The 14,648-nt window shown below is 41.4% G+C and overlaps 1 protein-coding gene across 4 annotated transcripts in view; it reads right to left on the bottom strand.

Moving 5' to 3' along the window:
* RERE (arginine-glutamic acid dipeptide repeats) overlaps positions 1-14,648 on the bottom strand; it is a 387,530-nt gene that overhangs the window by 154,139 nt on the left and 218,743 nt on the right. For all 4 annotated transcript variants that reach the window (XM_079776772.1, XM_079776775.1, XM_079776773.1 and 1 more), the window contains 2 exons: positions 2,744-2,849; positions 1,404-1,500 (listed from right to left, as the gene is read on the bottom strand). In XM_079776772.1, coding sequence (XP_079632898.1) covers positions 1,404-1,500; positions 2,744-2,849 — 203 coding nt within the window. The remainder of the gene's footprint in view (positions 1-1,403; positions 1,501-2,743; positions 2,850-14,648) is intronic.

The following is a 14,648-nucleotide window of genomic DNA, read 5'->3' as shown; positions in this document are numbered from 1 at the left end:
TTTACAAAACACCTCAGGAATTCTCCAAATTTATCTATGAATTCCTATAGGAAGCCAACTCTAACCACGCACACTTCTTCCCTGACAGCAGGGTTTGGCAAACTATGGCCCACAGGCCAAATCTGGCCCACCGCCTGCTTCTGTAGAACCCCTGCACTATGAATGGCTTTTACATTTTAAATGGCAAAAAAGGAAATCAAAAGAAGAGTAATACACCTCCTGACATGTGGAAGTTAAATTAAATTCAGATTTGTGTCCACAAATAAAGTGTTACTGGAGCACAGCCACCTCATCCGCGCTGCCTGTGGCTTTTGTGCTACAAGGGCTGAGCTGAGTGGTTGTAACAGAGACCACATGAAAGATTATCTGCCCCAAAAGTTTGCCAAAACCTGCCCTGTATTAAAAGTTTTGCTAATTTGCCTTGAAATAATTGGCTTTAGTTATGTAGCTTTGCATAAGAAACTCCAGATGGTTTTACTGAATACCATCAGAGCAACATAATAGAGAAATTATTGTATCTCACTGTAGATAAGCTAAAAGCCAGCATATCCCTATGGCATTTTTGAAAAAACACACAAAACAAACAAACAAACAAACAAACCCACCTGTATTTTTTAACAACAAAGTAGTTCTTCCATCAAATCACTTTATTATTTCCAGTGGGGAAAGTTATTACTTGCCTTGCTGCTTCTACCACTTAAGAAGCCCAAAGTCTTCCACTTATATACAAAATATGCCAGGCTATACGTGCATCCTTTTCTTGAAAGGGACAGGAGAAACCAAACACCAGAGGGCGCAAAGCAGGGGCTGATGGTCACTTTCTGGCATAATTACCAGAGACATTAAGAGTAACCTGTAATGTTACCTTCTGTCTCAGAATAAAGTCTTAAATATATTCTCCCTACCCGAGCTTTTTAGTAGAAAAATTTTCATACATACAGAAAACTGAAAGAATAGGTCAATGAAACTCCTACAAGCTTTGCCTAGATTAATAATCACATGCTCAATTAATTACATGCTGCCATATTTGTTTCTTCCATTTCTTCACCTGTCCTAGGCAGAACAGTGACTGAATCTTTAGGAAATAATCTGCAGACCATCAAAACACTTCACCCTAAATACTTTAGTGACCAACACCAGGATAATAATTTTCAAGGAAATAAAGGCTTGTTAAAAAACTTTAGAGAGGGTATAAAAAAATGAAATAGGAAAAAAAAAGTCCCCTCCCTACACCCCCAACAAATTAGTGAAAATACAGGCAACCTCCCAAACCCCAATAATACACAGTTAACACTGGAATGTTGGCCAGAGACCACAGGAGTCATCTGGTTAACACCACGATAATCAAAAGAGACCAGGAAGCTTAGCCTCCCACACTCCATAGAGACCCCCTCTGCACTTACCTGAGGGCAGCAGCATGGTAGGTGTCTACATAATCAGAAATGAAGAGCTCTCGGTTCTTGATAACTGGGTCTGTAATAACAAGTTCTCTTCCAGAGTCTGTCAAAAAATCAATTCATTAAGAGGATATTAAAACTGAGTTTCCCAAAACAATTAGGAAAATTTTACAAAATCTTTCTTCCAGGGTCTCCACCCACTAAAGAAAGCACAATAAATAACCAGGCCTGGTCAGCAAACAGAGAAGAGGAATAATGTAGAGCAGAAAGAACAAAAACAAAGATTCTGCTGGGTGTGTTTTATACCTTTTACTAAAGTCCCCCCAGTTTGCTGAAATGCAATAAGCACAAATTTTTTTTTAAAGGGAAGAAACAACTATTGCATTTTAGCAATTTGTAAACTACTAAATATTTAATCATCCTGTCCACCTTATTTTTTATTGCTAAATAGTCCAGGATGAAATGAAAACAGAGTTTCCATTGAAAAGAATAACTAAGTTACTATTTTAAATAACAAACCATAATTTAACTGCATTAACAGAAATTTTTATAGCTTCGAAGGAGAAAATAAGTAGTAAGATGTTTGACGATGGTTGGTCGAATTGAAACCTATCGCCAAAAGCAGTGTGAAGAGTGAAGGGCACAGACATCAGGGCAGAGCTGGCCTTGGCATCTTCCTCAGCATCTCTAAGCCTCATTTTCCTCATCTGCAAGTGGGGAGCGACATGTAACTAATGGAAATCTGCTATCATGAGGTCTAGCACACCTCTCAAAAAAAATCAATGAAAGGGAGCTATTATACATCTGAACGAACGTAACAGACATTGCATGTTCACATCTCATGTGTACATGGAGTTACTGGGTAGACACTACAGTGCCAGAGGAGGAAAAAGATGCTCTGAACAACCTTCCTATTGTTCTGAAAGTCAAGATGCAAGCTCAATTCCAAAACATTCAGGAAAGCTTTGCTTTGAAACTGAAGTTCAAACCCTGAATACAGAGAACTTCAATGACACATACTCTGTTGAAAAAGAGGAAAGAAATGAAGTACAATCCTGTAGGTTATAAGCATTATTAGTTCATCATTAGGTGAGAAAAAGAAATTACTGTCATTTCCACAAAAGTCCTGTCTCTCCTCTGAGTTGAAGAGGGAGACGTCATCAGCACATGCTCAGATTCTTTCTTTTTAAAGGCAGAAAGAATGAAAGAACTCAGCAGAAAGTGAGTATTCTATTAACGTCCTATTTGTAAGAAGCTATTTTAGAAAAAATGTCCATAGTAGTGATCTCCATTTAATAAATCTTTTTAGAACAAACTTTGTCCAAAGCTATGAAGGGAATATTTACCATTTTCATTGTGTCGATCCTGAACCAAATGCTGATACACAGAATCTGGAACTTCAGACTGACGGTAGTACCATTTGACGTTCATGAGTAGGTGGTCCCTCTTACTCTGAAAAGGAAAATCTAACAGCATTAGGAACAGGGTTTCAGGTGCCCACAGCTGCATACCATACCCATGAACAAAGTCCCTGGAAACAGATGGACAGGCAGAGAGGGAAACACACAATTACCACCAGGACCACAAAAATACGTAAGTCAATAACGAGGTCAAATTTTACTTTTTCTAAATTACAGCCACAGCACCCCCTCTGATCTGATCCCTCAAAGTTGCTCATTAAAGGGAAACAAAGGAGACCAAACTTGAATCTATAAATATCCCCAGTTTAATTCATTCAATGTTATATATTTTTATTTGGCATTAACTACATAGTCCTACATGAATACATGCTCCTATCTTAATTTTTGACCATTTTAAATATTTATTAACTGTGTTATTTATAAATACATATAAACACTGTGAAGCCGTTAAGGGCAATACGTTAGGAAGAACTTACCCAAGAAGGCCTGGCACAGTCATCTCTCCAGGGTTTGCCAATCACCCAGACTGAGTTACATTCTCCCTCCACTTTACTGCCACTTAATGTGCAGTTATTGCTACATGGCAGACTAACACAGCAAGCTACGAGTAGTGATGAAGGTGCTGAGAGTCCATGAAACATGGACCCTGGTTTATTTATCTTTGACTTTCCAGAGAATCGAACACCTTGTACATAAATATTTGTGAATAATGAGAGTTCTATGATGACCAGGGTCCCATAAATGTTTGTAAAACACTTAACTGTGTTAGCTCTAAAAGTTAACTTTGTTTCTAGTTCATTCAAAGAACACAGAATCAACGCTGCCCTTCCATTGGAAGGCTACACCATGAGGTACATCATCTCTGTGCCACTGGCTGGGAAACATCTCAACGTGCCAGCACACTAAGGCTTCTTGTGGCCTCATCAAATAGTTTCCCAACCAGGGAGGGCCTTAAGAGACCAAGGTGAATGCAGTATCACTCTCCTTAGCAGCTTCTACCTTGTCATCACAAGTCAGCAGGTCAGAAATGAATGAGAGCTACCATCTGAGAAATGCCTCATGTTTATAAAGGAGATGGCTAAATCCTCAAATATGTCAATGGAGCCGTCATTATGCTTCCTGCTTAAATGATGTGTGTGTGTGTGTGTGTGTGTGTGTGTGTGTGTGTGTGTGTATAAATAAGTAGATTCAATAAAGCAGATTGTATACAAAGAATAATCCTGCATAATGGGTACTCCCTACTTTTTATACAATTTGCACTTTATATTCCACGTTGTTTATACTGCAGGTGGGAAGATGAGGACAAATCAGTATTCTATATAAAAAGAGGTAATATGCAAATTGACCCTCACACCCTCATGTCACAAGATGGCGGCCCGCCACATCGTCACAAGATGGCCACCCACGTCATCACAAGATGGCCACCACAAGATGGCCACCCATGTCATCACAAGATGGCCGCCCCCACATTGTCACAAGATGGCCAGCAGGGGAGGGCAGTTGGGGATGACCAGTCCTGCAGGGTAGGGCAGTTGGGGGTGATCGGGCTGGAAGGAGAGGGCAGTTGGGGGCCATCAGGCCAGCAGGGGAGCAGTTAGGTGTCAATCAGGCCAGCAGGGGAGCAGTTAGGGGGCTATCAGGCTGGCAGGCAGAGTGGTTAGGGGCAATCAGGCAGGCAGGTGAGCGGTTAGGAGCCAGCAGTCCTGGATTGTGAGAGGGATGTCCCAGATTGGAGAGGAAGCAGAGTGGGCTGAGGGACACACACACACACACACACACACACACACACACACACACGCCGTGCATGAATTTCATGCACCGGGCCTCTAGTGTTAAATAATAAGAATGAATGCTACATATAGGAGCTTATGGACAAGAACAATTACTTCCAGCAGAGAATTATGAAGGAGGTAAAATCTAACCTGGGAAAATGGGAAATATTTCATTGGATTCTTTCTAGGCAAAGGATGAGACCCAAGAAAGATACAAAGGAAGAGAAAATACAAGACATATCCACATGCACATGGTCCATCTGTGTGCAGCACAGGAAAATGTTCTGCGTGGTGCTGAAAAAACCTGAATCCTGACTGTAGTTTGGCCTCCAGTGGGGTCCACTAGCCCACTGCTGACCAAATCCATAGGCAGTGAGGCACAAAACACAGGAGAGCAGCCAGAGGGCTCCAGTTTCATTCCTGGACAAGGTATAAAAAACAGGCCCAGGATGAGAGCACTCATCATGGGAACAAACCAGGCGAAGGGGCAGTCTGTTTGACGGCACTCGGGGATAAAACTCACTTAAGTAAACATAATGTCTAATACATGGTTTCTCAACCTCAGCACTGCTGCCATCTGGTCCAGCTAGGTCAGTGTGGAAACCTGTCCTGTGTATTGTGAGATGTTGAGCAGCATCCCTGGCCTCCAGACACACTGAGCACCCCTCCCCCTCATTGTGACAACCAAAACATTGCCAAATGTCCCCTGTGGGGACAAATTACCTCCAGTTGAAAACCAATGGTCTAACAGTTTCCTCTTTAATGAAAGCTAAATCAGAATGGTAAGAATAAAACCTAGGTCAAGTACTGTCAGGTGAAGAACATGGACCACAGGCAACAGAAAAAACCTTTTAAAGGTACCATAAATGGCAACCGTACAATGTCTATTTTTCAGAACCAAGGCAGTGATTCTTGAAGTATAATATTTATGTTATCTTCTAACCCAAACACAGTTAATTATTATACACACATACAAAATTACTGTTCTGGTTTCTTTGTACCTAGACTTATGACGCCTAATGTTAGACTTGACAGAGGCAGCGGAAAGCCTATTGGATTTTCTAATGCAGTACTACTCAATAACCAGCAAGCGGCAGCATTGCATTAAAAAGCCTCCAGACACTAGATTCCACAGATATAACACAACGGTACTAGAGTAAACTTAAGTAGCTGAAATAGATACACTCTTTCTAAATAGATGAGAAATTTGGTTAAAGATTAAACATCTATAAAGGGAGGCAGTAGTTGTTTCAGAGAGTACTAAACTGAAATTAGGTAATCCGGGATCTTAGGCCTGTCTGCAATCACTAGTTAGCTGGGGGTGACCTTAGTGGAGTCACCAAGCCACACAACAAGTGAAGGGATAGGACAAGATTATTTCTATGGTCCCATTCCATCTGGCTTATGCTTAGATTTCTTCCCCAGACAAAACCAAGTAGATAAAATGGGATTATGGGTGTTTTCTCTACATCAACATAATGGCATTAGCTAGCATTACCACCCTAAAAAGGTTTTACAAATTAAAATGTCATCTTCCGTGGAAGCAGTGCACGGAGGAACACCAGAAGGGAGCAGAGAGGACACCCTCTCCCCAAAGCTACCCAAGCCCCTCAGGCACACGGGTGCTGCTCAAACGTGAGCCACAGAAAATCGTCTTCCTCCCGCTCCTCCGCAGTCAGATTCTGCTCAAAATCACAGAAAACTAAAGGTAGGTGTGAATCTGATTCAACCCCAAACCACCTGGGTTTAAATCACGGCTTTGCAACTTACTAAGCTGTGTGACTTCGGGCAAATGACTTTTCTAAGTCTCCAATTTTGTCATATGTAAAATGAGGAAAAATAATAGTCTCTAGCTCATTAGGTTGTGAGGATTAAATAAATGAATATAAGTAGAGTGGGTTGGCTCTCAATAAATGCTGGATATTACCACCCTGTTTTACAGATGAAAAGAGGAGTCAAGCTATAATAAGAAGTGGCTTATAAATTTACTTTTCTCCAATTCAAAAAGCATGCTAGCAATAGCAATAAAAAAACAAATCATGTAGCAAATTAGGCGGATGTATCTTCGCTTTTGCAACAATTCAAGAAGCATATCAAGTATATCTGACAAATATGCCTCATTATTGACTAGTGATATAATTGTACAATTGCATAAAGGTCAAAGCGGTTATAAATGACACATTTTAAACAGAATGTGGTGAGAAGCTTCCTATGTGAGGGCACCCTAGGGTATATTTCTGAGTAGAGAGAAGAGCCCACTGGGAAGTAAATCATTTCCCACCGTTTTCTCTTTAAGGAGAGGAGAGAGAGAGATTTTGACTGCGTCCAGGTGGTTGGAAACCACCGAACAGGAGCACCTCCAATCTCCTTACAATAGTTTCAACAGGAGTGGCTCCGTGCAAAAAGGGGGAGGAGCTGATTCTGGGTTAAATTGTGGGCTCTTCCACATGCCCGGCCAGGATTTCCCTGAAATGAGGGGTTGTGTAAATTTAAGGAAATGAAGAGCTTAACAGAAGACAGACTCACCCCCACCGGGTTTAGGAAAAAGCTAGCCTGATGTTTGGGAGCAGAGGAGGGCACCGAGAGCTTTGAGTGTCAGCCAAGAGGCTGAGAAGTAATGAATTAAACATTCTGAACTGAAATTCAACATTCAGGACGAGATCATGAACAAAGGGAGAAAGGAAGGCAAGGGAGACGGGAAAAGCCAACGGGAGGCCGCTGTTGAAGGGATACGGGTTCGTTTTTATCAACACAACCATCCCGACACAAATACGAGATCCAAGGCCAGGACCTTTCATACAGATTTTTCATGGTTATTAATAATTAAGTACTTCAATTGATTTAAATAGCCAATCTGAGTCGTTCCTAGGAGCATTATCATCATCCTCTGGGAAAAGGTTTTAACACAGGGAGGTGGGCGTAGGAAGAGAAGGACAGGAGTTCAGAAATGACCGACAGGTGCAGAGACTCCTCTACACGTATGGAGGAGGCCCCCAAATCAGAATGGGAAGAGCAATCATTTTAAATTCACCTGCGTTATAGAGGAAAGATCTTTTCAGCCCCATAAATCACCTACCAGGTATTGGCAGATACCATCAGGGGTCCCGAAGCCCGCCAAACAGGCCACTCTAGTCCCTCTACTGTTACCAACTGTGACAGAGATCTGGTCAAAGACTAACCAGGATATGAAGATGGATTCATCAAGTGAACAATTCCACAAACCCAAATTTAATTTTACCTGCTTAGTTCTTGGGATTTTACATTTCAAATAATAAAAGATCTAGATTCAGTTTCAGGTGAAATCAGACCAGATTTCTTGTTTGATAAAGCTGAAGAGCCAATAAAATTTTTCCAAGAAACTTGGGAAGTTGAAGTGGCTTAACATTTGCATACAGTGTGGTTTAAAAAGATACCTTTTGCAGAAACTTTTCGTGCATTTCCACAAGATGGTTATAATAAGGTCGACAGTTATAGATAGAAGTCTTGGAGTTTACTGTATAATTCAGAATTGTCTACTAAGCCTGCAAGAGGGGGAAAGAGCCCACCAGAGACAACATGCCTCCCTCCCAGTTGCTGCACAGATGGTTTAAAGTTGCATTTCAGCCCCTCAGGGCCCACCTGCACCCACAAGGCAATGCCTGTTGGGAAGATCATCCTCACTAAGACCTGCTTCAATCATTCCTGACTTTGGGAGAGGGGAGGGACAGTCAATGGGGTCAAAGAGTACTATTATTTGAAGGCCAAAGATAACTCCAGGCATGCGCACACATAATCCAATCTAAAAGATGCTTTCTGTATCAGTGAGGTGATTATTACTACTCTGTGGATAAACACTGAGATCAGTAAAATGAAGTCAGATAGGAAATATCTTGTAATATTTCAAGCCACTACTCTCCTAACAGAAGACACTAGGAATGGACCATTTTCTATACCTATATCTGAAAATAGCTTTACCTATAGCTTTACAGCCACTACAGCTCAAAAGGCCATGAAAGAGTACAGGAAAACCTAAGTGCTACCAGGGCTCGGGCCCTCCAGGTCCACCCATCTCAGAGTTCTGCTCTGATGTGGTACCAGGAGATCAGAGAGAGAAGCAGAGCTTCCTTCTTAGAGGAAGTGAAGGGCTGAGTACCTCCTCTAAATAAACACACTATCATGCACAGATCTCCCTAATGTACTGAGACATTAAGTAAACACTCTGTTTCCATTTGACTACATTTCTTATTTCCACCGAGTAAACAAAGTAGCCATTTTTTTGCTTTGTCCTAAAATGCCCTTCTCCCAATGTTCTCAGGTTAAGTGTGCAAGTGGGCCTGAAAGAACACCATCTGACCGAGTTCCTGTCTACACCCATCTCCCAAGGTGATCATCTGACCTGTGGAAAACTGACTGCAGCACCTCTCCTTTCTCGGGGCCACCCCACGAGTGTCTAACAGAATCCTGTTTAGTGGTATGATGGTTAATTTTGTGTCTCAACTTGACTGGGCTAAGAGACGCCCAGGTAACTGGTAACACTTTATTTCTGGGTCTGTTTGTGGGGGTGTTTCTGGAAGAGAGTAGAATTTGGTCCAGTAAACTGAGAAGATCTGTCCTCAGATGTGGGTGGACATCATCAACCTGTTGGGGGGCCCCGATTGGAACAAAAAGGTGAAGAAAAGGCAAATTATCTCTTTTCTTGAGCCGGGACATCCATCTTTTTCTGCCATCAGACAGTGGGGCTCCTGGTTGTCCGGCCTTCAGACTCCAGGACTTACACCCCCGTGGCCTCTCAATTCTCAGTCCTTTGGACTTGAAATGAATTATATACCACCTGCTTCTCTGATTCTCCAGCTTGAAGACAGCATATTAACCATACTCTTATTGGCTTCCATAACCTCATGAGACAATTCCTATAGTGTATGTATGTGTGTGTACACACACACACACACACACACACGCACATGCACACACACTCTGTTCTGTTTCTTTGGAGAACCCTAATACAAGCGCTGATTTATCATTTATTGGCATTTGTAAGTGGACATAACATGAAAGTACACTGGGGTCTATTCTGAACAAGCATAATGAATTCTTTCTTTAAAGATAAATAAACAGATGAAAGAAACAGATAAACAAGCCATACCCATTTGACCAAGCTGCTTACTGCCTTTCGGCACTAGAACCAAGGTTACAGCTCCTTTCCCAAACCTGTAGCACTCAATCCAAAAGACTGCTTTCAGAAGATTACATCAGCATCTGGGTCTGTAAGAGGATTTACATCACCTGTAGCAGATGGTGAAGCAGGTGGACCTGGCAGGGTAGGGTTCCACCTTGCTTTACAGTGTTCACAACCAAGATGTACAAATAACCGGATACAGACAAACCCCCAGAAAGATGATGCAACTAACAGTGCGCTGAAGCACAGCCTCTGATGATCAGAAATCATTTTCAAAATCACCGTTTCTTAATGTTGTCTTATTTATTAAACAAATGCCTGCTTTTTGGTTATCTTTACAGTTTAATCTGGACAAAATGCAATCAGTATTTTGGTAGGACCAAGAAGGTGCATGAAAATGAAATCCTCTCTCAACTGCCAACTATGGAGCAAACTTACTACAGCACATTCTACCTACGATTACACTGTGCATGAATAGAAATATCTGCAGTGCTCGAGAGACCAAAGTGAGGACAGGGATAGCCTTGGGGAAACTACTTCTTGGTCTCCCTCGTTAGACAGGAGTCAGTCACTAGGTAACCTCTGCTGTCCTTGTACATTTAAGTCACACACACAGATAAGCTACTCTTAAAAGAGGCCTTCATAGATGGGGACAGATATCCCAAACCTGAGAGCACTCCTGCAATTGCCCACATGTATCCTGTTGATATATGTACATCATCCTGATAAAAATACTAAATGTCAGATCCAGGATTTAAAACGTCCCAAAGTGCGGTTGAAGGCTCAAATCAGGAAGCTGACATTTCACAGATAAATTAAGACCCTATACTTGGGTCCCCAAAATCTGCTGCTCAAAACCAACATAAAACTCTGCCTAAAAGCCACTATTCACCACAGCTATGGATATATTTAATAAATCCATAATCACAACTTTTCTATTTGGCCCAAAGATTTCCCCCAGAAAGGAGGAAAAAAATACCTGTTCCTAGTCAGTGCCACAAGAAACTGTCAAATCACCCTTAATCCCTACTAAATGAAATGAAACATTCACTGAATTTCTTTTTTAAAAATGTTTTTATTGATTTCAGAGAGGAAGGAAGAGGGAGAGATAGAAACATCAATGATGACAGAGAATCATGGATCAGCTGCCTCCTGCACACCCCACACTGGGGATCAAGCCCACAACCCAGGCATGTGCCCCTGGTCGGAATCGAACCTGGGACCTTTCAGTCTACAGGCCAATGCTCTATCCACTGAGCCAAACCAGCTAGGGCTGAATTTCTTTTTTTTTAAATCAAGCCCAAATACTATAAAGTTTGATATCTTTGCAATATTTTGTTTGTTGTTTGGTGATGGTGGAATAGTAGTGGTGATTTTACTAATTGTGGGGGAGTTAATGTCTTGTTAGACATGATGTGGCCAGAAAAGTCAGCTAGCACTACACAAATCAGGTGTTGCAGTGGTGAAAAGGAAGTTAAAGAAGGGGGGCCGGGGGGGGGGGGGAGTTGTCTGTCGCTTCCAAAATTCTCTAGAAGTTTCACAAATTAAATTTAAACTATCACAATATTTTTAAAATAAATTAACTTATGATTAAAGATACATCACACAAATTTTGCTATTAAAAACTAATGCTGAAATAGCTTGAAAAGATTTCATTGAGTCAGCATGTGCTTTACAGAAGTGGTTCTCAAACTTGCTCAACTCACCACAGCTTATTCTCTTCAAAAGTATTGAGGGGTTCAAAGAACTTTGCTTTGTATGTGTTATGACTTGTCAATATTTACCATATTGGGGGAGGGGGACTTCTTTAACTTTAAAGATTTTTACTAATTCACTTAACAATAACCCCAGAACATAAGTAATTAAACAGATAACTATAATTTTTAAAACAAAGAAAATTTAGGAAATGAGTAATACTTAAGTTTTTACAAATCTCTTTTATGTTAACTTAAGAAAACATTTTCCTATCTGATTCTGCACTCAATCGGTTGAGATATATCACACGTCTTTAGCCTTTGTAAAACGGCACTGTGCACTCTGAGAGGATGGGCGTGAAAAAAGGCAAATGGTGCCTGGTGCAATTACAAAGACGGGCTGATCCTGCACACCCTCCCTGAGAAGGGCCTGCTCAGTGGGCCGAGGAAACCAGCGGCACAAAGGCTCTTGGACACCCTCCCCTGAAGCCGGTAGTTTAAACAACGCGAGCATGTTCCCCAAGCAGAACCATGACTGTGGCTTTTAAAGCACACATTTGTTCAGAAGGGAGACAGTAATTTAAAAATAGATTTTCTTTTTATTTATACAATCAGACATTCCAGTAGTGAGCTGGAACTTCTTGGTAACAAGAAGAAAAATCTATATAAGAAGCCTCTCATATCAATTCAAGGTATTTTTCTTTCTGGAATTGAGCTCATGATAGAGAAACATTTAAAGCTTGATTCCAACAACATAAATAGGTCTACACTAAAAAGGTGCACTTTAAAACAATGGCGAACATACTGAGCTGAAAGCATGCACGCAGAAACACTAGCCTGGGTAACTTTAGCAATCTGCAACTCTAGGCAACTTGGTTGCCATTTCAAAAATATGTACTGCTTCTCTCTTGAGACAATTGGCAACCTGAAAGAACAAACTTTTAAGGAAAAAAAAAGACATTTGGCTTACAATACTATATTGAACCATCTATCTATATATATAAATGCCTAAGTGACTGACCGACTGTCCAGTAGCTATGACGCACACTGACACTAGGGGGCAGACACTCAACGCAGGAGCAGAAACCACAGGCATGGAAACATGGAACAGACTGATGAATCTCAGAGGGAAAGGGGGGAGCGGGAAGGTGGGAAGAGATTAACCAAAGATCTTATATGCATATTAGAGGCTCGGTGCACGGATTCGTACACCAGTGGGGTCCCTAGGCCTGGCCTGCAGGGATTGGGCTAAAACCGGCTATCTGACATCCCCCGAGGGGTCCCGGACTGCGAGAGGTTGCAGGCCAGGTCGAGGGACCCCACACACTGGGTCTCTAGTCTTTTATAAAGATGAACATACCTATTGTATGTGAATCCAGCAAAATTCCTCTCTAGGTAATAACCTTTTTGTACCATTGCTTTCTGAATAAAACTGCACAGCTGGAAGTACAGTGAAATAATATATCTTTTAGCAGCATGGCAATTTTTAGAATTGAATGAGTATTTGCACGTTTAAGGAGTACAAATATAGGTTTGGAAATTATCACTGATTTAAATAAAGTCAGCCTGCATGATAACAGGAATCCAACTACAGCCAGGAAACATTTTCAACTTGCCAATACATAAATTCAAATAGTTTGGTTTAGAAAAGGGGAGGTGGGGGATTGGTAGGAACCCTGAAAATTGTGTTTTCCTCTTTCATTCCTATGTAAACGAGTCTATCTTGTTTTAAACATCTTATTTATTCTTCTCTCCTTTTGACTTAAACCAAAACAAAGATTGCAACCTTTAAAACCTGTTATTCTATTTATAACTGTTCCATGTACAGCCATTTTTCTAATACAAACATGCCCTGGTAGCTTATCTCAGTCCACAGGCCAGACAACAAAGGCCCCTGGCCTGCTGGAGAGGAGCAGAAAGGGAAAGCAGGAAATGAGAAGGCTTAGTTAATCCCCAGATAATCGATCAGTGTATTCAGTCAAGTGTGAGCTGAGCTGGGAAATGCTGCTTTAAGAAAGAAAGAAAATCAAAGAGCATATGACCAGAGCCACAATTCATTTTAAAATAGGTTATTTTTTGTCAAAAAGATTCCCCATCACGCTCGAGTACTAACATACGTATATTTTTATAAATGTTAACATCATTTGAAAGAAAACCTTTTTCTTTAAAATCATCTAGCGGAAATGAGTTTTAATTTATGGATTTTGTGATATTGTTTTGGTTCATCTGTGGTGTTTTTTTCTAAATCAGCTTTACTAGGATATAATTTATACACAATAAAATTAACCTATTTACAGTTTCAATTACTTTGACAAATGTGTTGTGTAACCGCCACCACAATCAAGATAGGGAACATTTCCATTACCACAAAAAGACTACCTTCTTTTAGAACTGATGAATCTGCTATGCCGAAAAAGCGTGGTGCCGGTGAATGCTACAAAAACATCGCTCTGATCTAAACCCTTCCTCCATTTCACACAGAGCTAAGTGATGAGGGGAAAACAACTCGCAGCTAGCGGTGACACTGTTCTCTCCCGGGGACTGCTGCAGGCTACGGGCAAGTCCATGCTCTTTCACACCAAAGAATGTGCTAGGTGAAACCTCTGGACTGAGACTACATGATCTCCTAAAATCCCCAGAATACAGACAATAGTTACCGTGATAATAGTTAGGAAAAGAACGGAAAAAATAATTTCAGAGTAGTTTTATGGTATATTGTGCTAATCAACATTGAATGAGCACACACTGTTCTAGAGACAGACACTGAAGGTTGGGGGGGGGGGGGGGGGGACAAACAGTCCCACTCATAACAGCACTTCACATGCCAATGCCTCCAGGGGCAGACCCTCTGCGACCCCTCCACAACCGAAATGGTTAAGTGTTTTCTAAAAAAAGCCAGCCATGAGCAACAACAGCTGTCCCTCAGTGCCCATACCATTCTAAGCACATAAAATGATTTACACTGTGTTTAGTCTCTTCAGGTGCTATTTTCCTTAACACCAGCAGTCTTCTCAAAATGTTGCACCGGGCTGGCAGGAAAACGTGTCCTGTGACCTGACTGCTTCACAGAGAGAGGCCTACGTGGCTCGGTGAACACATACCCCGTCTCTGCACCCCCAGGAAAAGGCAGAGAGCCAAGTGTGAGTGTCTGTCTCTCCGCCCAGGCGCAGCTCTGTTCGTGAAAACGCCTGAAGGTTCTTCTACCTCTT

The sequence above is a fragment of the Cnephaeus nilssonii genome (genome assembly GCF_951640355.1).
Source record: "Cnephaeus nilssonii genome assembly, chromosome: 7".
Taxonomy (NCBI): domain Eukaryota; kingdom Metazoa; phylum Chordata; class Mammalia; order Chiroptera; family Vespertilionidae; genus Cnephaeus; species Cnephaeus nilssonii.
This window is presented reverse-complemented; position numbering and strand designations above follow the sequence as displayed.